This window comes from Triticum urartu, chromosome 3A, assembly GCF_056163025.1.
Source record: "Triticum urartu cultivar PI428250 chromosome 3A, HENAU_Tu73, whole genome shotgun sequence".
NCBI classification, from domain to species: domain Eukaryota; kingdom Viridiplantae; phylum Streptophyta; class Magnoliopsida; order Poales; family Poaceae; genus Triticum; species Triticum urartu.
Window position 1 is genome coordinate 704,067,410 of NC_141875.1, and position 21,488 is coordinate 704,088,897.

Sequence of the window (21,488 nt, forward strand, 5' to 3'; positions counted from 1 at the left end):
ACAACCAATTTATATATGTCTTGGAGTTATCTATTATAAGCTAACTCAATAAATAGGCTCGGGAATCAATAAGCTAAGGATGAGGATGATGATGTGAGAATAAGAGAACGAGTCCTGCTAAAGAAAGAAAGGAATATGTTGGCCTATGTGGACTAATTATATTATTAGGGAAAAGCCTAGCAGTAGCGCGGGGCACCGCGCTACTGATACGGCGCTATAGTAGCATTTATATAGAATTATTTTCTTTCGACATGTCCACATATGAATAAATTTTCAGGTTGGCCCTCCAAACCGTGTAGTGAACGGCCTGCTCCGCATCTTTTCTTCTTCTTCGATTGGGCCACAGGGAGTTAGACCCCTACATGGGCCAAATGGCCTGCTCCACATCTTTTTTTTTCGATTGGACAGCTGGAAAAATTCAAAAATAAATTAGCATTCCATTTTAACCTACGCTCCAAGTAGGCCAACTGGAATTACATAACGCATGCTGCATTGGGCCTGAAAAAAACACCAACTCAATAAGCCGGCTCTTCCTATTATCTTTAACCAGCAAAACATCATGTGCATTGCAACAGGAGAAGAAAAATACTGCATGGCACTAACCTAATAACCATAATTCAGGATCCCAATAGATCTTGCCGAGGTGTCTCTCTCTCGGCATAAGATGGGAAATCTGCCTTTTTCCCATGCAAGATTTTGCCGAGGCATGCATGCATGGTTATTGATGGTTTTTTCGTTTCCAATTTGGCTATGCAAAGGTGTTCATTTGCGATCCGAGTCGGTGTCAATAAGAAAGAAAGATGGATCGTGTGTTGTTGATTAAAATTGCATCCTAAATCACATTTTAAATATAGTTAACAGGAAAAATAACATCATATGCATATTTTACATATATTTCTAATCAAATTTCATATATAACATGTTAAAATTAAAGTTAGAGTTTAAAAGATACGGATATTTTAAAAAGCATTATCTGTTCTAGATGGATTGTGGGTTAAGTAAAAAAACAGTAGTGGTTTTCTGCTGAAATGCAAAAAAAAGGTTTATTTTTTTCACTTAATGGTGGAGTGCGGGTTATTTACCAAAAAAGGAGGGGGGTTTCTATAAAATAAAATAAAAATCTTCTCGTCAATGACAGGTAAATTACCAAAAAACAGGGGGGTTACTATGAAACTGTGCGACGGAGGGGCAGAAACACTACTCCTTTATTAGTAAGTATAGAATAGTCCCACCTCGCCTCCTTAGAACCAAAACAACCAATTTATATATGTCTTGGAGTTATGTATTATCAACTAACTCAATAAATAGGCTTATATGGACTAATTACACTATTAGAGAAAAGCCTAGTAGTAACGCGGGGAACCACGCTACTGATACGACGCTGCAGCTAACGTATAGTAGTAATGCGTTTTGACGCGCGCTACTGCTATACCTACTTAGCAGTAGTGTTTTCCTGTCCAGCACTAAAGAGCGTTACTACTATATTTTCACATATATATTTTTTTGCTACGTATTTGTGATATTTTTTAAAGGTTTTATACAGTATTCTAATCACATCATAAACATGTAATATGCTCATCATATCATACATATAATAGTCTTATCATATCATCCAACACAAATCATGTCGTCACATCGGTGTCGGTCTCAGCGCCGGTCTCGGCACCGGTGTCTGTCTCAGTGCCGGTCTCGATGCCGGTCTCAGTCTCGAATGTGACAGGTGGGCACTGCAACAACCGTTGCTCCTCGAGAAGGTTCAAATAGGCGTCTACCGCCTCATAGATGTTGCAATCACCAGAAGCATGTCCTTCATCATTGCTAGTCATGTTTCCTACGATTAAATCTAGTCAATTAATTCTATACCTAATTAAATGAATAATGACATAAAAAGGCCTATATTTTGCAGGAATGTTGATTCTTTCTCGTTGCGGCAAATTCCGGACACTCGATATGTCCTAGTTTGTAGCACAAGTCATACCAAAATTTACGGAAAATTTTGGCATGACCTTTGCTACAAAGTGGACAAATCAAGCACCTGAAATTTTTCAGAACGGAAATGAATCAACATTCCGGCAAAACATAGACCACTCGGCTTCATTCCCTGCAAACAACAAAAGGCCACTTAGGTACAATCGAACCACTTCAATGTTGCATATAACAGGACCACTTAAGAACATGTACATCATCAACTACAACAGTAGATATACATGAGCAACACTATTAAGGAATTTGCGTATAACATGACCACTTCAATAAAAAGATATAATCAACAATAATGAAATATGCAAATGAACGTCAGTGACATATATCATATAACATCAATCTTGTTTTTGTTTATATAGCAACAATTACTTTAACCAAGTTTTTGAAAAGAAAAACAATTATGTTTTTTGTTTATAGATAAATGCCATAACTACTGTTTTTTATGTATAGCTAAATGCTTTTGTTTTTTTGTTTAAAGCTAATTTATAGCTAAATGCTAAATGCTACTAACTAGTAGAAAACGGGCCTTTAGTCCGGTTCTGAAACCGGGACTAAAGCCCCCCCCCCTTTTAGTCCTGGTTCTTATACGAACCGGGACTAAAGGCTCTTCATGTGGCCGCTGTCTGAGACTCCACCTTTAGTCCCGGTTGGGAAATTTTTTGAATTTTTTTTTGAATTTGTTCCCGATTTTTAAATTTCTGAATTAATTTACAATTTAATCTCTAATCACCCCTCATCACTGTTCAATTTAATCTATAATCTCTATTCTCTAATCACCCCTCATCATTCCTAATTGTCTAACTTCCTGAACGGTCACCCATCCTGCCACTAATCCAGTCTGAGCACGCTTAACTTCCGAGTTTTATTCCCCCTAGTTTCCAAGTCTACACTTGTTGTTTTTCTGACAATAGTAAGATGTCAATCCTATTAACCCTCAGGAGTTTAGCTTGAGCATGAAGTCACGTGTTTCACTGTTTGAATTTGAAATTATTATTCTAAAAACAATAATTATTTAGTAACACTAATATTTCTTGAATAAGTAGTTCGACCATAGTTTGACCAGATTTGACCAAAATTCAAAAAAAATGAAATAATTATTTATTAAAACTGATATTCTTGAATAATTATTTAGTAACACAAATACTTCTTGAATAAGTATTTTGACCAAATTTAACCAAAGTTCAAAAAAAACTAAAATTTGAGCATAACTTTTTTCCTTTTAGAATTTGAGGATTCTAAAAATTTGCAAAACGGCCTATGACAGCCAAAATCAAATGCGTATTTTTGTGCTGAACATTTTGATATATTATACGTTTTTTTCCGACATCGTATGCAAAAGTTATAGCCGTTTTACTTTTTCATAACATTTTTTGCAAAACATGTCCAAATTTAAGTTTTTTAATATTCCTAACTAGTAGATGTAGTAATATAACTACAACTCGAAGGATTTTATTTTCTTAAGTTTTTATCATGTTCTTTTGTTTTTTCTAAAACAGAAATGGCGATACATGAGGGGGGTAGAGTTTGAGACATGAACCCCTTTAGTCCTGGTTTGAGACACGAACTGGGACTAAAGGGCATCGCACCCTTTAGCCCCGGTTCGTGTCTCAAACTGGGACTAAATATTAGCTTTAGTCCCGGTTTGAGACACGAACCGGGGCTAAAGGGTATCACACTCTTTAGTCTCGGTTCGTGTCTTAAACCGGGACTAAAGGTCTCATTTGAACCGGGGCTAATGCCTTTAGCTGCTCGAACCGGAACTAATGCTCACATTAGTCCTGGTTCGTAATACAACCGGGACTAATGTGTATATTGAGCTATGACCAAAGCCCCGTTTTCTACTAGTGATTGTTTTTTATTTACAGCTAAATGCTACTGTTTTTTTATGAGATTATAGCTAAATGCTACTGTTTGTTATTTATAGCTAATTTACATACCTGCCACCGCCCAGTTCAAGTGCCCAGGCCTGCCGTCCACACCCACATACCATCCCCCGCAGCATGTCGCCTTCGAACATCGTCGCCCCCCAGTTTAGGTGCCCAGGCCAGCCGGCCGCACCCACATACCATCCCCCGCAGCATGTCGCCTTCGAACATCGCCGCCACCACCGCCTCATCCCACCGCAGCCGCAGCACCCCGACCCCGCCGCCACCGTTGCATGCGGCATCCAAGCGCGGCGACCTTGCTCGCTGGACATCGACAGGCCTGCTACCAGGTCCAGGGGAGGTGCGAGGCTCTTCATCGACCGGCATCTTTCACGGCGCCTGCAAGCTGTTCGACGGTTGGCCCACGAGGTCAATATGGACTCCGTCGGCGAGTCTTTTTTTCCACAATTTTCTTTGCGACTCGGATGATTCTTCATCCAACGATGAGGAGCTTGTGGCTGCTGTGTTGGTCGTCCATGACCACCTTAGTACACAGGGGCTCGATCCCGGGGCACACCCTGGCGTTGAATCGCAATCGAGAGAGTGATCATTTCCTACGCTGGAAGGACTACTTCGAAACCCCCAACCCGCTCTTCAAACACCACCTATTCCGACGTCGTTTCTGTATGGCTAGACATGTGTTCAACCATATCCGGAAAGAGTGGTGGCATGTGATAAGTATTTCGAGTGCTAGAAAGCATGTGGAGCGTGCCTTTTGTGTTCTTCAATCTCGATGGGGTATCCTTCAATATCCTGTTATAACTTGAAGCACCAAGAAGTTGTGGGAGGTGATGACTGCTTGCGTGATCATGCACAATATGATAGTAGAGGATGAGCACCCGGAACGTATTTATGACTAAGGGTTTCAGTGGGTGAGAACATTTGCATAATTCACCTAATTTCATCATCAAATGCGTGGGAAACTCACATTCAGCTGCAAGATGATTTGATCGAGCATACGTGGGTTTACGTTGACAACCAATAGATGTATCGGCTATCTTTTAAAAAATTGAGACAATTTAATTTTTATTTGGCTTGTAAACTATGAGATATTTATTTGGTTGTGAAACTATGAAATATTTTTATTTTGTTTCATGTGTTTGCAAAAGAGGCTAAAATAATGGACGCAAGACGGCCGCGAGAATGAGTGTGCAGCCGACCCAAACGTAAAAGGGGGCAGATGAGCCGATCCAAATAAACAAAAGCAAAACAGGCGTCTGTTTAAGTCGACGCGTTGGAATTACTCTTAAGACGAGAGGTTGGAGCAAGGTCTGCGTGGTAAATAGTATTTCTCACCAGCTCTATGAGCATCTTCAGCAGTTTCCCTATTATCCTAGAATAATCGTATAGGCGGGACTATAGCGCAAAAAACACTCCATCAGCTCGAAAGTCATATCCTGCTTCCGAGGTCAAATGCTCTCTTATGAATAGTAAAACCAAAAAAGGTAAAAGAATTTGAAAAATTCTAAAAAAAATTGGTGTTAAACTTTGACAAATGTTTTGTAATCTTGCAAAGTTTCAGCACCAAGTGACATCTGTGCAAGGCGTGGCAAAAAAAATCAGCACTCCAAAATGTTTTCAAAACTAACATTTTTGAAACATTGATTTTGTTGTTTGGTCACAAGTTCCACGAATGTCATATCGTGCTGAAATTTTGTAAGCATACGAAATATTTATCAGAGTTTACCAAAAAAATGGAATCTTTTGATTTTTTTACTATTTTCTTCCATTTTATTGTTCATAAGGGAGCATTTGAGTTCGGGAACAGATACTACATCTTCCTTGTTCTTAACATTTTTTATCACAAAAACACCTCATCTTCCCCTCTACGGAGGGGAAGATTTCCCCTCCAATTGACCGGTGGCGGGGAAGCCAAACACATGAGCCTTCGCACCCCGGTGCACCACTGCGCCCGCCTCATAGCTTGTGATTGCCATTCCTTCACCACCTCCCCGGCCCCCGGACGCGCCCTCATTGGTGACCGCCTCACCGCGCCATTGGTGTCTTCTGTGCAAGCGAGAGAGCAATAGAGCAATATTGGTCACTATATGGTGAGGCACATATGTCAAGCTAAGTATAGTGGAAATCATATTGGGGATCTACTACAGCAGCACTCTCAATAAATGTATTGAGAGAACCCCAATAATCACTTATAGGGGGGAGGTTTTTTGGAAAGCTATTGGAGATGCTCTAAGGACATCTTAGAGGATGGCCCAGGGGTGCCTCATCCTACGGGTAGCCGGCCTAAGTACACTTTGGGCCATCATGTTGGCCCATGGGCCCAATAGAAGGAAGACCCTGGAAGCTTTGTCGTCCAAGACAAGGAAGCCGGAGCCATTAAGGACTCCATTCCGTCAACGAAGATGACTAGGTTGTGTAACCCTAGGGGCTCCGATATCTCATATATGTCGGGCCCGAACTAGTCGATAGAACAATTGTAGTCTCTCGCTTATACCTGTACTTTGTACACCCTAATCATAATATACGCGAGCAAGAGTAGAGTTTTACCTTGTAAGGAGGGCCTGGACCTAAATAAACTTGTCTCATGTTTCCCCTCCGGCCTTATCGTTAGGTCGGGATACCCAACCGAGGGATCTGCCGAAATCAGCTCCACTGGTGTCTTCGATGGACGTCAGCACAATCTATGTGTTGAGTCAACTCTTCATCTTCGGCACCATGACGTTTGTTGCCGACCCGCCCAGCCACATCAGCCAGGTCGAGAACTACACTCTGGGCCAGATCGTCAGATTTGGCAATCTGGAGTACATCGTGGATTGCCGCAATGAACTTGTTCTCCAAGGCTTGGCGTCATGCCGGGCCCAGGAACGGCAGCATGCCAAAACTTCTGCCCAGGTGCGCTAGACTAACGGAAATAAACATGTGGCAACCCTAACACTCTCCCCTCTTTGCCTGCAACTGCAATACACATGCAGCAGCGTTGTGGCATTTCCACAAACATCTCATGACCACAAAGAGGCCCCTGCCGGTGAACTCAAACTTTGATCTCATCGAATTGTTACAGACCTGGGATGAGAGGCAGATTCTAGGATGGTGGGGACTTCTTACCATTCTGACGTACGCTGAAAAAAAGCCGGACACTGCATCGTCAGGGCCAGACAGACCGTAGACACCCAGCTCATTCTACATCGCCAGCTGCTGGGTCCTCCTTAACAGGCATCGGCTGGTACACAGAAGAGTGGCTGCCCAGACAGATTACGCGGTTCGCAGGTTGTCAAATGCTATTGGCCGGAATAAGATTAGAAGGTTGAAGAAGAAGGATGGTACGGCGGTGGAGGAAGAGGGGGCCATGAAAGATGTGGTGACTAACTACTTTTTGAATCTTTTTACCTCCCATGCAGGTACGAGGACGGAGGAGCTCTTCGGTCACGTTGACCCCCAAGTGACTCTGCAAATGAATGCCTTACTCGGGGAGGCGTTCACAGAAAAGGAGGTAGTTGATGCCTTACAAAGTATTGGAGACCTAAAGGCCCTGGGTCCCGGATGGTATGCCGTCTACCTTCTATAAAAAAATGTTGGGATATTGTGGGAGAGAATGTGATTACTGAAGTTCTGAGTGTGCTTAATGGGGGTTCTATGCATGAAGGTTGGAATGATACATGTGTTGTCCTCATACTGAAGGTGCTTAATCCAGAGAGCATGAAGGACTTGAGGCCCATTAGTCTGTGCAATGTGGTGTATAAACTCATCTCGAAGGTACTCGCTAACCGGCTGAAACAAATACTCCCTGACATCATTTCACCAAACCAGAGCGCTTTTGTACGAGGCCGCTTGATCACGGATAATATCTTGCTTGCTTATGAATGTACCCATTACATGCAGAATAAGAGAACGGGAAAAGATGGCTATGCTGCGGTAAAGTTAGATATGAGCAAGGCATATGATAGGGTGGAGTGGGACTTCTTGGAGAAGATGATGTACCCGCTTGGCCTTGATCAGAGGTGGATTAAGCTGGTAATGCTATGTATCTCCATTGTGTCATACAAGTTTAAGGTGAATGGAGAATGCACGGATGTGGTGGTGCCCCAAAGAGGTCTCCGTCAAGGTGATCCTCTATCACCGTATCTGTTTTGATTGTTGCCGAGGGGTTTTCTTCCTTTCTTAATAAAGCAGAAAGGGAGGGAAGATTAATTGGAATACGTATTTGCAATGGTGCCCCGAGTTTAAACCATCTACCGTTTGCAGATGACTGTTTGGTACTTATGAAAGCTTTACGAGAGAGTGCCATACATCTGCAGAACGTGCTAAATCTGTATGAGGTGTGCTCGGGACATATTGTGAACTACGACAAGTCTTCCGTTATGTTCAGCAAGAACACAGGTGTGGTGCAGAAACAACAGGTGCTAGCAGAGTTGCAAATTGGAAATTTGACCAGATCAGATAGGTACTTGGGGCTGCCGGTGTATGTGGGCAGGAACAGAACCAAAATGTTTGAATACTTGAAAGACCGCATGTGGAATCGAATCCAAGGCTGGTTGGAAAGGCTAATGTCGAAGGCATCCAAAGATGTGCTCATAAAAGCTTGTGTCCAAGCAATACCCACCTTCGCTATGTCATGTTTTGATCTAACAAAAACTTTGTGTGAGCAAATGGGAGAGATGATCTGTCGATTTTGGTGGGCAAAGCAGGAGAAGACCAAGACTATGCATTGGTTAAGTTGGGAACTCATGACACAACCGAAAAAATGGCGGCCTCGGGTTCAGAGACTTGCATGGAGGATACTCACTGAACCAGAGTCCCTCTGTGCATGGGTTTTGAAAGCCAGGTACTTCCCGAATACCTCGATCCTGGAAGCACAAGCTAACCCAGGGATCTCTTACACTTGGAGAAGTATTCTCAAAGGGGTTGAGTTGCTGAAAGAGGGACTTATCTGCAGAATCGGAGATGGAACCAGTGTTAAAATTTGGTCTGATCCTTGGCTGAATAGAGAGGGTTCTTGGCGACCGAAGGCGGAGCGAGGTAGATGCTTGCTGACTAGAGTCTGTGAACTGATCAACCCGAATACATGCTCATGGGACGAACAGCTGGTGCGACACATCTTCGTAAGCAAAGATGCAAAGGTGATCCTTTCTACACCCATAAGAGATGATTTTGATGACCTCTACGCATGGTTTTTTGATAGCAAAGGTACATTCACGGTGAAGTCTACATACAAGTTGTATATTAGATTGCGTGATGCGGGGCTGCCGTCCACCTCCCACCCTGTTGATGGTGACATCGGTTGGAGGAACATATGAAAGATCACAATCACATGCCAACCAAAAATGCAGCAGTTTATTTGAAGACTTGCGCACAACAGTCTGCCCATGCTGATGGGCCTGAAGAGAAGAGGCATTGAGTGTGATAATTTGTGTGTTTGTTGCAGAAGGCTCGACGAGGACGGGGCGCATCTGTTCTTAAAATGCAAAGAGGTGAAGCAGGTATGGCGAGCACTACAAATGGAAGAGGTACGGCTGCGTATGTGTGCGCGTACCGATGCAAGAGGAGTGGTTAAATTACTGCTAGAACTGGACGAGGAAAAAAAGACCCTAGTGGTCTGTATGCTATGGTGTTGGTGGACGAGGCGGAACAAGATAAATGCAAAGGAGAAGGGGGAACCGATTGATGGTTTACTGTCGAGAATCCGTGAGTGTACTTCTGACTATCTGAACCTGTGTGCAGCAAAAGAATGTTCAGAGAGTGCCAGTGTTCAGCGGGTTTGGAGAAGGCCAGTGGGTGACAAGCTAAAGATCAATATTGATGGTTTTTTTCATGCAGAGACTGGAACAGGAGGCTAGGGCTTCGTTGTACGCGACAACCAAGGGGTGTGAGAGGCTCGGGTGCGGGCTGCTTCCGGCATGTGGCCACGGCGGTACAGGCGGAAGCAATGGCGTGCTTGGAGGCCATGCAAGCTGCTGCTGATTGGGGAATGACAGACATAATTGTTGAAACAGATTGCCAATCTCTGGTGCGTGCAGTACAGAGAACTGAATTTGATGTAGCATCTGAAGGAGTTATCTTCAAGGACCTGCCTCTATTTGCTCATCTGCACTTTAATTCCGCTAGCTTTTCTTTTACCCCAAGGGGCTGTAATATTTTGGCCCATGTACTTGCTGCCATGGGTGCTCGTCTAGTTGTAATGGGAGTATCATAGCTAGTATCATGCATGCCAACTAGGTAAATTTAATGAGGTGTCATAGAATTAAATGAAGAAAGAAAGAGTTGAGTAGTAAATGCTAGGCTAGTACTCCCTCCGTTCCTAAATACTTGTCTTTCTAGTCATTTCAACAAGTGACTATATACGGAGCAAAATGAGTGAATCTACACTTTAAAATATGTCTACATACATCCGTATGTAGTAATCATTTGAGATGTCTAGAAAGACAAATATTTAGAAACGGAGGGAGTATGTGTCATGCATGGCAATAAATAAAGTACTACATGATACTAATATATGATACCACGCATTAGGGAGGTAGTATCATACACTAGTATCATATGCATGATAATAGTATATGATACTCCTCATTACAACCAGCCTAAACAGCTGTGGTCTGAGGAATTGCCGGACGGTGTAAAAGTCAGGACGGCCAGCGTTTCTGCTGAGCCAGTGGGTTAATGGAATCGGGTGTTCCATCTAAAAAAAATGCTCTGGGCCCTCTTTGTAGGCTTAGGCTTCTATAGGCCCAACTGGTTCAAGGCCCACTCCCAGCGTACACTCACCGGAGCTGCAGCTGCCACTGGCGGCGGCAGAGCTCGCTCGCCCAACCATGCTCATGGGACAAGACACTGACTGACCATGGGTGATAGTGCGTTTGAAAGAGGACCGCCATCTAGAGTATCTAACAGTGAATTTTGTCTAAAAACTTAACTGATTCCATCTCAAGCAAGCTCCTACCAGCAAACATCTTGAGTTGATGATAAAGCTCAAGCATCAGACGACCAAAGCAACCAAAAGGCACAGGGCAAGCAAGCAGTGCCCATGGGAACGTTCTGGTTTCCATTACCCCGATTTCGAAGTTATTTCCCCAACACCAGGCACAAGGGGGAAATCACTCAGCGCCGACAGGAGGCACTCTTATTACATTGATCGATCCATGGCACGAACGCCAGCGCATTTCGTTTGGGTTTACACTGAGAGAGGCGTTTGCGTTTGAGCAGCAGCTTTCCTCACAAGCTGGACAGGTACGCCTGCCACCCTTGGACGCGGTACTCCCTCGCCGTCTGCTCGGGGTCGCTCGCCTTGATGATCCCGCGGCCCACAATGATTATGTCGCTGCCTCTGTCGTTTATCACCTGTAGGACACAGCCAGGTTGCAGGTGAGACACAACATCAGATAATAAGCAGACTGCAACAGTGAGACAAAGAAACTCAAATCCTGAATAACTCCCAAGAATATACTCCCTCCGTCCCTAAATACAAGTCTTTTTAAAGATTTCAATATGGACTACATACGGATGTATATAGACATATTATAGAGTGCACATTCACTCATTTTGCTCTGTATGTAGTCCATATTGGAATCTCTAAAAGGACTTATATTTGGGAACGGAGGGAGTATATGTCTGGCTACGAAATACTAGTAAGTATTCTGGTGCATGAGAAATCAAAATTAAATGCTACTCCATATCTTCTAAGGAAATTGAAATTCTTAAGAACACCAATCTAGCCCACAGAGGCGAATCTTGCTTGTTATGGTATTCCTGTGAGCATGAGAAAAGTACAGAGGTGTGCCCTATATCCAGAAAATTCTCAACAACTGACAGATATTTGGTACATATCGCAAGTATGTAATCCAAAAACACATGTCACCTTCAAACTTTGTAATTTATTATATTAACCAGGAGACAACATGACAACGAAATTCAGCTGCAGTATAGTACATAGAAAAATAATACTGCTAAAGTCCAATTTATGAAAGCTCCACAAAAACTTGAATGCACATGTGTGAAGAAAGCACTTTGTAATGACAAGGTTAAACTCACAGAAAAAGGAGTTGTGTACTGTTGCCCAAGAGCATCTCCTCCAGAAACCATCTGCACTCCAGGGGTGGCATGGATAAACGCTGGGCTTGATGGTGCCACAGACCAAGATGCGGGATTTACTGATATAAATCCAATCACAAAATCAGAATGTTGCTCGGCAATCTTTACAGCTGCTGCAGTGTAATCTCCTTGAGCAAGGTTGCCAGCCGAGCTCATTTCAGCAAGCAGAAGAAGCCCTCTCCCTTTTGGTAAACCCTTCAATACCACAACACAACAGTTACAGTGAGCACCACAATACACAGACTATTCAAAGCTGCAACATTAACTTTTAATATTTACTATTTAGGACATTTAAAGTTTAATATACCTTAAGCTTCAAGCCATCAACAATTCCAGGCCCAGGAATTACATGGGCGTTAACAATATCAGCCCATTCTAATATGCGGAATATTCCTCTGAAATAATGTAAAACGTTATAAGCATACTGCATACATATGCAAACAGAAAGAGAAGATGGTTTATAGTGCCTTTTCTCACCCTTCATATTGCATAGTTACTGTGTTACCAATGTCAGCAAACTTGCGGTCTTCAAAGATCAAAAAGTTGTGCTTCTCAGCAATCTAAAAAGAAAAGTTAAGAGCTCCATTATATAAAGAATGTGACATTAAGAAGTCCCAGATAGGACAACATCTTTTGCATCTTAGACAGTGATTGACACATTGTTATAGTAGAAAACAGCTCTAGCAATTGATAAAATAAATTCAGGTCCTGGTCAAAAAACAGATAAACAAAAACCAGATCTAAGAAAGTAAATGGCCCTGGTATCTTAGTTGGTTACAGGTCGATTGTTTACAAATGAGAGGAAGATGGACGACATTAGAATGACAGTACATAATGAATTAAACAAACGAGCCTCTAATAAATACAGAAATCAAACATGCTCCCTAACAGAATAGTATGGAGAAAGGAATTCCATTCTGATAGACATGAAGATGCTACATCAGATTACTGACAAACGAAATGAGAAGACTATTGCGGACACTGGCATTTTACTACTCGTAGTAAACACAAAGATCCAAAGGTACCATCTGAGAGAGAAGCATTATTATCATTGAAAATAAAAGACGATATTGCATCATAAGAGAGCATACCGAGCGCAGCTTGGTGCCAAAGTCAGGTGTAAAATCTGACAAGATATCGACATGGGTTTTCAGCATGCAAATCTCAGAGCCAACCTGCATAAAAATTATAGAAAGATGGGTTAAACCTTGTGTTAAGGATAGGTTCTAGTGATGTCACTACACAGCAGCATCCAAGTGCAGAAAACATCATACATAATGCAATTGAAAATGTTGTTATGATGTCACCAGTCGTGCAACAAGTCAATGCTTTCACTCCTGAAGGACTGCAGTCATGCACACCTAATAGATCTGTTTCCTACCTAATTCAGGAGACTCTGCTAGCTAACACAAGTCATGTCTTAATATTAACAAATTCCAGAAATAGCCATGTCTATTCCAGGATTCCATCCCAAAAGATAATTTAACTTGCTGAACTAAAGGTGCTGAAATCTAACCCCAAGAATTGACCTACGCAAATACTCAACATACTGTACTGTCATACCTTGCTGAAATGGTCAATTCTGTCAATGTCAGAAAGCATAATTATATAACTTGCTGATTTGGAAGTGCCTAAATCTAACCCAACAACTGACTTAACACCAAAACACAACAAATTGCACTGTGTTATACCTTTTCGGCAAGCTCAAGGAGCTCCTTGGCTGTCCCAACATCCGCGGAGACGCAGAGGTTGCTCTGCTTTGCCTCCATGACCTCGAACAGCTTCTTCCCCATGGGGTTCTTGGCCAAGGCTGCCCTCTCAGGGAACCCCTTCCTGACCACCTTGGGCTTGGCGGCGGCGGCCGCGCCCGGCACGGTGACCTTCCTGTTGGCATCGAGGAACTGCTTCACCTCGGCGGCCTTCTCCTCGGTGACCTTGCCGTGCCGGAGCAGCACGGCGAGCACCTCGGTGAGGGTCATGAGCGAGTGCAGCGTGATGCCGTTCGCCGCAAGGTTCTCCCTCCCGCCCTGCTCGCGGTCAACAACGACAAACGCGTCGGCCACGACGAGCCCCTCGGCGCGGAGGGGCGCGGCGGTCTCGAGCACGGAGGCGCCGCTGGTGACGAGGTCCTCGATGATGAGCACGGTGTCGCCGGCGCGGAAGGAGCCCTCGATGGCCTTGGCGGTGCCGTGGGTCTTGACCTCCTTGCGGCGCATGAGCATGGGGAGGCCGCGGTCGACGGAGAGCACGGAGGCGATGGGGAGCGCCGTGTAGGGCACCCCGCAGAGGATGCCGTAGGGGCGGGTGGCCGGGAGGGCGGCGAGGAGGGAGGCGATGGCGGCGAGCAGGCGCGGGTGCGAGACGAGCGCGCGCAGGTCGAGGTAGATCGGGGAGGTGATGCCCGACTTGAGCACGAAGGAGCCGAGTTTGACCGCCTCGATGGCGTGCAGGTCGAGGATGAGGGTTTCCAGCGCGGCGGCGTCCATGGCGGCGGCGGCGGGGCGGGGCGGGCCGGCGGCTAGGGTTTTGGGCGGGGTTTGGGGTTGGTGGGGAGGGCGACACGGCGGCGGGGGGCGGGGGAATGGAAAGGGGAGGTAGGGGACGAAGGAAATTTATTGACCGGCCGCGTATCAACGTCGCGTCATCACTGTCGAGTCTTTAGTTCCATATATATTCCAAACGGATGACATTATTAGGAAACGCTTAGCGTGGTGGTGTAACTTTGTTTTTCAGTTGGGTTTCAGGGCATTCAAAGGAAAAGAATCCCAGGCACTTAAACCTCCCTTCGTTCGTAATTACTTATTATAAAATGAATAAAAATAAATGTATTTTCTTTTTTAACATAAAAATAAATGTATCTAGAATTAAAATATATCTAGATATATTCATTTCTCTTACAAGTATTTCCAGGCGAAGGGAGTGTATTTTTTTTCGTTTTTCAAATCTAATCAGTAGCATCAACGAGTTCCTAGTCGTTGCTTTTATGAGCTCTTGGGTTTTTAAAGTTTGCTCTGCCAAGGCGAAGGCTCACGGACAACATTGAACCATGCTAAAGCTGGATACAGGAGGGAGAAAGAGGACTTCGACACCCCTAAATTTTTTAATGTCTTTTTTTTCCTTGTCAGGGTGTATTTGCAAAGACACGTGAAATTTGATACATGGCTTTAGCCTTTTTGCGGAAAAAAAAAGGCCAATAAAATCGTTGTCGCATTGTAAATCCACACCTCCCCTTTGCCTGCAACGTCTAGCTGCTCCGATCAGTATAGCCTGCAATCTCACGTGTCACCTCGCCACCCCGCCTCAAACAACTGTCACACACCACAAGTCTCTGTCACCCATCCCTCTAACCGTGTTGAGCCTCCACCATTTTCTCCCACACCACCTAACCCTAACCCCTTGAATTGCAAAGTTTTATTGTATCTTCGCATCGGTGTCACCTTCTAAAACCACACAATAATCTCCATTAAAAAAATTCCAAACCAACCCCCGCCACTTTATAAGAAATCCCTTGCAAAGCAATCAACGGAAAGTAAAAAAAATTGTCAATACCGTAAAAATCTTTTTCACGCAAACAACAAAATCAACTCACGTAGTTGCAGGGGCGAATCTACTGGGGGGCTTTAACAGGCTCGAGCCCCCCCCCCCCCCCTCCCTCCAGAGAAGCAATTTATTTTTTTCTACTAGTATTTGGCCCAGCCCAGGCAATCAGCGGCAGCCCATTAAACCCACACAATCAAAATCCTGTCTATACTCGTCTAGAATCGTTCCTTCGTCTAGTTTTCATATTTGTTTCCTTATCTTTGCCTATGTATTCCTTCCCCGTAGCATATCTCAATCTCGGCCCAATAAAAAGAATCCTAGATTGAACCAGTAGAACAAATTTGCCCCGGTTACAATGCACATATATTTAGCTAGTACTATCAACTAATTTTGAGTGGCACACACACATACTCGCACGATACGCACAAATTCGACCCTCTATTCCGCGACTCAACACACCACTGAGCACTTGGATTCAAATCTTGTCCTTCTATACGCATTATTACACTTTCCTTATTACAGTCTAGAGGAGTCTACATCATTGAGTATCTTCTAGTGGAATAAAAGTGCAAGAGAGTCCTAAAGAGAATTTTCTATGTGTAGATAACATTCTTTTTCTCGCAACATGACATTGTGGTATGTGCCCCCATATTTATAACATAAAGCCTTTACCTTCAAAAATCTTAATTCTTTCACTACAAACCATCCTTTCCATATCAGATGTGCACATTGCATTGTTTTTTTCCCCTTATCTTGAGCATACAATGATTTCTCAGGCTTGCGGACCTTTTAGATTTTTATTTCCATACGAAACATGTGCCTCCTTGTTTGAGTATCAAGGCTTCTTGGATTTGAAAGTGTGAGGAGTTTCTAGTTAGTTGGAAGCTGCGAGGAGTTACTAGTTGTCAAATATAGTAGATACTCATCCTCCCCGCAAGGGAATAATGGTTGTTTGTTTGAAATTTGAAGTGGTTCTAGACTCCTTTGTTCATGAAAGAAATGGGCATGGTGTGGATTATGACTTCATTTGGCATGGGGTTGTCAAGTGCTTGGTGGTGGCAGCAGCAGCAGCAGCAGCACAACAACAACAAGAGGAAGAAGAGAATAACATAGAAAGGTAAAAGTGCATTTCTATAACCCCATAAAATCGAACGATAGTACAAACCACTCTCACCAAAACAGCATTCTCAACCTCAGTCAGGACAAAACCATGCTCACAAAAACTGCATTCTCAGCTCCTGTAAGGACAGAAAAGTCCCACCCCGCTGCAGCACTTCAAATCGACCAACCAACATACAAAAAACTCATAAGAATTGCAATGATATAGAGTTTCTGTGCGGTCTTTGATCAACACTCCCCCCGCACGCGCGCAATGGTTCACTGTTCTTACTTACCCCCTCTTCATTCAAGTGCATAAAATTGATCAACATATGGAGCTGTGAAACAGGCAGAGTCATGCTAGAATGACCTCCACTTTACTGGACAAATTACAGGTCACATTATGTCTCTTCCTTCTAACTTTACATAGTATATATCTTTTACAGAAAAGCCTTGAACGTATGATTGGGATCCTAGGTACTCACACTGATCACACAAGCAAGTCTCAGGTGTTCTGTAAAGAAATTCTTCATGTGACCATGTTGACAACAACATGCTAGGGCGACACAATTCCGGGCGCAACACAGCTATTGCGTGAGCGGGACGCACTCGAGCTCCATCTCGAGGTGGCCACGCTCGACGTTCTGAAGCCTGACAGTCACCTCCTGCTTAACCTTGTTGTCGATGATGGTGATGGCACTGTCCCTTGGGATCCAGATGCCGTCTTTCGCCATCCATTTGTTGAGCTCGGCATTGTCGGTGATGGACTTGGTTTCATAGGCTCTGGCTGCAGCAACCAGTGGTTGAATGTTAATCTCAGCCTCCCCCATTCGGTCGTCGGTGGTAAATGTGTCCTTGTCATAGACTTGCTGCAAGGAGAATTGAAGGCAAATGTTACCCGAAAAAAAACCGACCTAAACCATACCACTGCACTGCACATTTTACTGATTATTTTCATCGCCCCTGTAAATAAAACATATTTACCACTTTTAGCAGTGGAACCGGATCGGGTATTGATAGCAGAAGTCTTTCATTCCATACAGGATTCAGGCTGCTCTTTATCACCTTCGTTTTCATCGACTACAAGGGCGAAAAGGGGATCTGGAGCGTCACAAAACAAATAACTTCACACAACTAGGTTATAGTGCAAATGAATGGAGTAGCTCACCTGGTGTCCTAGGTTTAGGATAACATAAGGGTCGCTTGACATCACATCACGAATAGCTAGATTTGTGCCTCTTATGATATTGACCTTAATCAATCCAACAAACTCTACCATACCAACCTCCACCTAAGACAGAATAAATTCAAATAAGAAATAATATTTCAAGTTAAGAGTATAAACTGAACTATAGATTTGGGATGATTGATCATACAGCTGCAGGTTTCTTTACTGATTTGTCTTCTTTTCTCCTCCAGCTGTTCCTGAAAGCATGGCCTAAACCATGTCGATTTGAGCTACCATGCTGCTGCTGGTAACAATGTTTGCCATTGTTTTGTGAAGAGCATGAAAGCTGTTGGTTAGACAAAAACTGTTGAAACTCATATTTTCTCCTGCACATATGCGAGTAAGGAGAAACATCATTCATCGGTAGAGTTGTGTTGGGCAAATATGAAAGAAACCTGTTATACTAGTGGCAGGCGTCTCAGATAATAAGAACTTGCTACTTCAGTATACCTTATAAAATCATTTCGGTCATCCGCTGAGCAATCTTGCCTTGGCTTTGTGTAATTGCCAAGAAATGCCTCATATGTACTGTTTACTGCACCATTACCACCCGCTTCGGTCAAAAAATCAACTTGTTCATCTGTCCATTCATCTAGCTTCACTGAGACTATCTGAAATAAACAGGGTTCTACTCAAACACCAGAAATGGATAGTTGAACCACCAGACATTATATATCTTCACCGGCCAACTGACATTACTCTCACTTATCGTGTGTATTTCATGGCAAAATTTTGTATACTAAGAATATTAGCAAAACTAATATTATCTCAAGGGGAAGGAAAATAATATTGGGAATGTCAAACTTATATGTGCCTGGTATCTTCCTTAAAAAGCCTATGATCTAATTATGTTTGTCAAAGACGCTTGCTTCTGAATTTATTTATTTATTGCTTATGTATGGGCGTGGCTCTATGCAGGTGTTTCTCAAGTTAGAAAAAACTGTACATCCTAGAAAAGTATAGTTGAAACTTGAAACATATGCTGTACTGTCTAATGTCTGACAACCTTGCACGTGTTGCTCTGCAGACTGGGACAGTAGCAATCCCTAGGACAATCAAAATATCAAACAGTCCCTACGAGCTCTAAAGTAAGTGTCAGATTTCAGTGAAAATGGCTGAATGGTTGCACTCCCTAGTTTCAGAAGGGGCTAGCGAATAAAAGCCTAACTATATATATAGCTGAAAGGTTTAATCCATTTTTAGCCAACATCTCCTATGGCTGAATCAAAAATCATTCCAGGTAAGAAATTAAACTGAAAATGGAAGGACGCTGATGACAAATAGCTAACAATACATAGATATCGTGGCTACCTTAGAAATGTGCACCCCGAGGCTTCTATGAGCTCCAGAACACTTGATACAGATGAACGCGCCAAAAGTTAATGATCTGCAAACACCACAATATTCAAAGACTGAGAACAATGCGAAACACTCAGTCTCAGATACCGTGCCAGTCAAAAGTGTTACTCCCTCTGATCCATATTAGGGGGTATCTTATCTCATAAGAAATTAAGAAATACACATAGTGCTGTAACTTAACCTTCGTCCAAACACATGGGTGATATTACACAATTCAGTATCATCCACACACGCGATATTTCTGTAAGATGTGGAGTGATTTGTATACAGTGCAAAAAAAAGGAAAGGAACATCTTACAGGTCAAGAATACTTACACCCATTTTGGATCTGGAGCACCACAGTCGGCACAACATTTGTTTGCTGGTTGACTTAAAAGACGATCTAATCTGTCCGTTGTAGCAAGTTGCCCTGGCAGTGATCATGGAAGCGAATTCAATCAATGCAGCCAACAGCGGATGTATATGCAGCAACACCATCTAACTGTTTATATGATGCATCATACTCCCTCCGTTCCAAATTACTCGTTGTAAAAATGGATGTATGTAGAACTAAAATACATCTAGATACATTCATACCTATGACAAGTAATTCGGAACGGAGGAAGTAGGATTTAGCTCAAGAAAGGCTATGTTGTTTCAGGGGAGTGACAGGACACATCATGTTCAAGATGGTGCTCGAAACTAATAGGTCCAATGCAGTTAGGGATTTTTTTTAAAATGCAAGACTATTCATGATTTGTGGCTCATATTTATTAGATCTTGTGGTTCCTGTTCAAATTGTTGATTATCCAAACCATAGGCAAATTGCTAAATTGTAAAACAAAGGCTGCATTTGCATCAAAATGAGGCTAACGCCTGAAGATTTGACAGCTTTGAATTGGGGCAATCAATGGGCCTGCGATATTCCGGATGAAAGCCACAATGATTTTGCCCCTGCATTTCTGCAATGACACGATTGCAAAGGGGAGGAACGGTGGGGCAGAGGGGGCAAGCGAACCTGCTTGATTGGCTTGGTCGCCGGCGCGCATCTTGGTACTTGGCGGGCTGGCTTGGTCGCCGGCGCGAAACTTGGTACTTGGCGGGCTGGCTTGGTCGCCGGCGCGAAACTTGGAACTTGGCGGGCTGGCTTGGTCGCCGGCGCGCATCTTGGTACTTGACGGGCTGGCTTGGTCGCCGGCGCGCAACTTGGCACCTGGCGAGGTGGCTTGGTCGCCGCTGGTGCCCGCCTTGGGGGGGCATGGTAGATTGGGAAAGTCCCCGCCGGCGCCCGCCTTGGTGCCCCCTAGTTGACAGGCCTGGTCTCCGCCGGCGCCCGCCTTGGCGCCCGGCGGACTGGCCTGGTCGCCGCCGGAGCCCGCCTTGGTCGACGTCCCACCCTGTTTCCTTCACGAATCGAAGAAGAAGGCGCTGCAAATTAGGTGATTTCGGGGAAGAAATCGACAGAAATCGCGACCCGATCCGCACAAGAACACGCACGCATTGCCTAGTACCTCCGATTGTGCTTTTGCCCATCCATCCCTCCTCCTCCTCCGCCTCCCCCCTGCGCCTGCCGCCGCTCTTATCCTCCTCCTACGACTGCGCCTACACCATCCTCCTCGCCGTGGAGACGAGAATGTGGCGGCCCATCACCGCAATAATCAATTCGGGATCTGGGGGCCTGGCGTGCGGGCGTGCGCTCCGACGTAGCGATTAGAAAAATGGTGGGAGTCGCCGGCCGGCGATCTGCCGCCGAGGCAATAGCTGGTGTCGTCCAATTTAGTATTTTTCTTCAAAGAAGAAGAGTTGTGTTGAATGGGCGAAAGCATTTATTTTTGGTTATTATTAGGGGGCGGTTGCGGTGGTGGCTGGACAGCGCGCAGGTGAAAAGGGAGAGTCTTTGCCGTCCCGTCTGCCTTCAAAAAATTCACACAAAACAAAAATTGAGATTTTTGTCCACTGTAAACAAGCATTTTCACAACTTTAGAAAATATATTTGTTTGCGGAAAAAGTTTAGAAATGTATAAGGGCATTCATAAGAAAAAACACCGAAATGCTGCCCTCCATCTTTCCACGTGCATATCTGTAGACAACATGGTTTCATCCACCAAAAGCCGGACACCAACGTCATTCCCCGTTCTGCCTCCTCCTATCTCCGAACCATTTTGTTTGCATATTTTGCATTGTTTAGACTTGATATGAATATCCTAAGGCATAGTTTAAATATAGGAATACATGTTGATGTAATTGTTGGTGCCATGTCCCTTTTGATTCGGGTAGCTAGCTGGATGGAGAGATATCGAGGGATGCCTCTGCGACGCCTCGATACCTGGATC

The 21,488-nt window shown here is 43.9% G+C and overlaps 2 protein-coding genes across 2 annotated transcripts; both read right to left on the reverse strand.

Annotated features, from left to right (window-relative positions):
* Positions 1-10,882: 10,882 nt before the first annotated feature.
* Positions 10,883-14,530, reverse strand: LOC125546114 (uridine 5'-monophosphate synthase / UMP synthase (PYRE-F) (UMPS)). Its single transcript, XM_048710256.2, has 6 exons — positions 13,643-14,530; positions 13,043-13,126; positions 12,429-12,511; positions 12,259-12,346; positions 11,892-12,146; positions 10,883-11,201 (listed from the first exon to the last, which is right to left on the reverse strand). Exons 1-6 carry the CDS (start codon positions 14,435-14,437, stop codon positions 11,076-11,078), a joined length of 1,431 nt encoding a protein of 476 aa, XP_048566213.1. The 5' UTR covers positions 14,438-14,530; the 3' UTR covers positions 10,883-11,075.
* Positions 14,531-16,872: 2,342 nt separating this feature from the next.
* On the reverse strand, positions 16,873-20,975 carry LOC125546115 (putative ADP-ribosylation factor GTPase-activating protein AGD11). The gene is made up of 9 exons (XM_087514151.1): positions 20,667-20,975; positions 20,174-20,559; positions 19,492-19,585; positions 19,129-19,204; positions 18,268-18,428; positions 17,966-18,143; positions 17,758-17,880; positions 17,574-17,669; positions 16,873-17,458 (listed from the first exon to the last, which is right to left on the reverse strand). Exons 1-9 carry the CDS (start codon positions 20,690-20,692, stop codon positions 17,177-17,179), a joined length of 1,422 nt encoding a protein of 473 aa, XP_087370277.1. The 5' UTR covers positions 20,693-20,975; the 3' UTR covers positions 16,873-17,176.
* Positions 20,976-21,488: the final 513 nt, after the last annotated feature.

Excerpts from the sequence above, each read along its gene's own strand:
- LOC125546114 (XM_048710256.2), bottom strand. The coding sequence starts at position 14,437 with ATGGACGCCGCCGCGCTGGAAACCCTCATCCTCGACCTGCACGCCATC. Across the intron at positions 13,127-13,642 it reads TCCTTGAGCTTGCCGAAAAG|GTTGGCTCTGAGATTTGCAT; the intron begins GTATAACACAGT and ends ATTTTTATGCAG. Across the intron at positions 12,512-13,042 it reads TTGGCACCAAGCTGCGCTCG|ATTGCTGAGAAGCACAACTT; the intron begins GTATGCTCTCTT and ends TTTTCTTTTTAG.
- LOC125546115 (XM_087514151.1), bottom strand. The coding sequence starts at position 20,692 with ATGGATGGGCAAAAGCACAATCGGAG. Across the intron at positions 20,560-20,666 it reads GGGCAAAAGCACAATCGGAG|GAAACAGGGTGGGACGTCGA; the intron begins GTACTAGGCAAT and ends CGATTCGTGAAG. Across the intron at positions 18,144-18,267 it reads GACCGAAATGATTTTATAAG|GAGAAAATATGAGTTTCAAC; the intron begins GTATACTGAAGT and ends GCATATGTGCAG.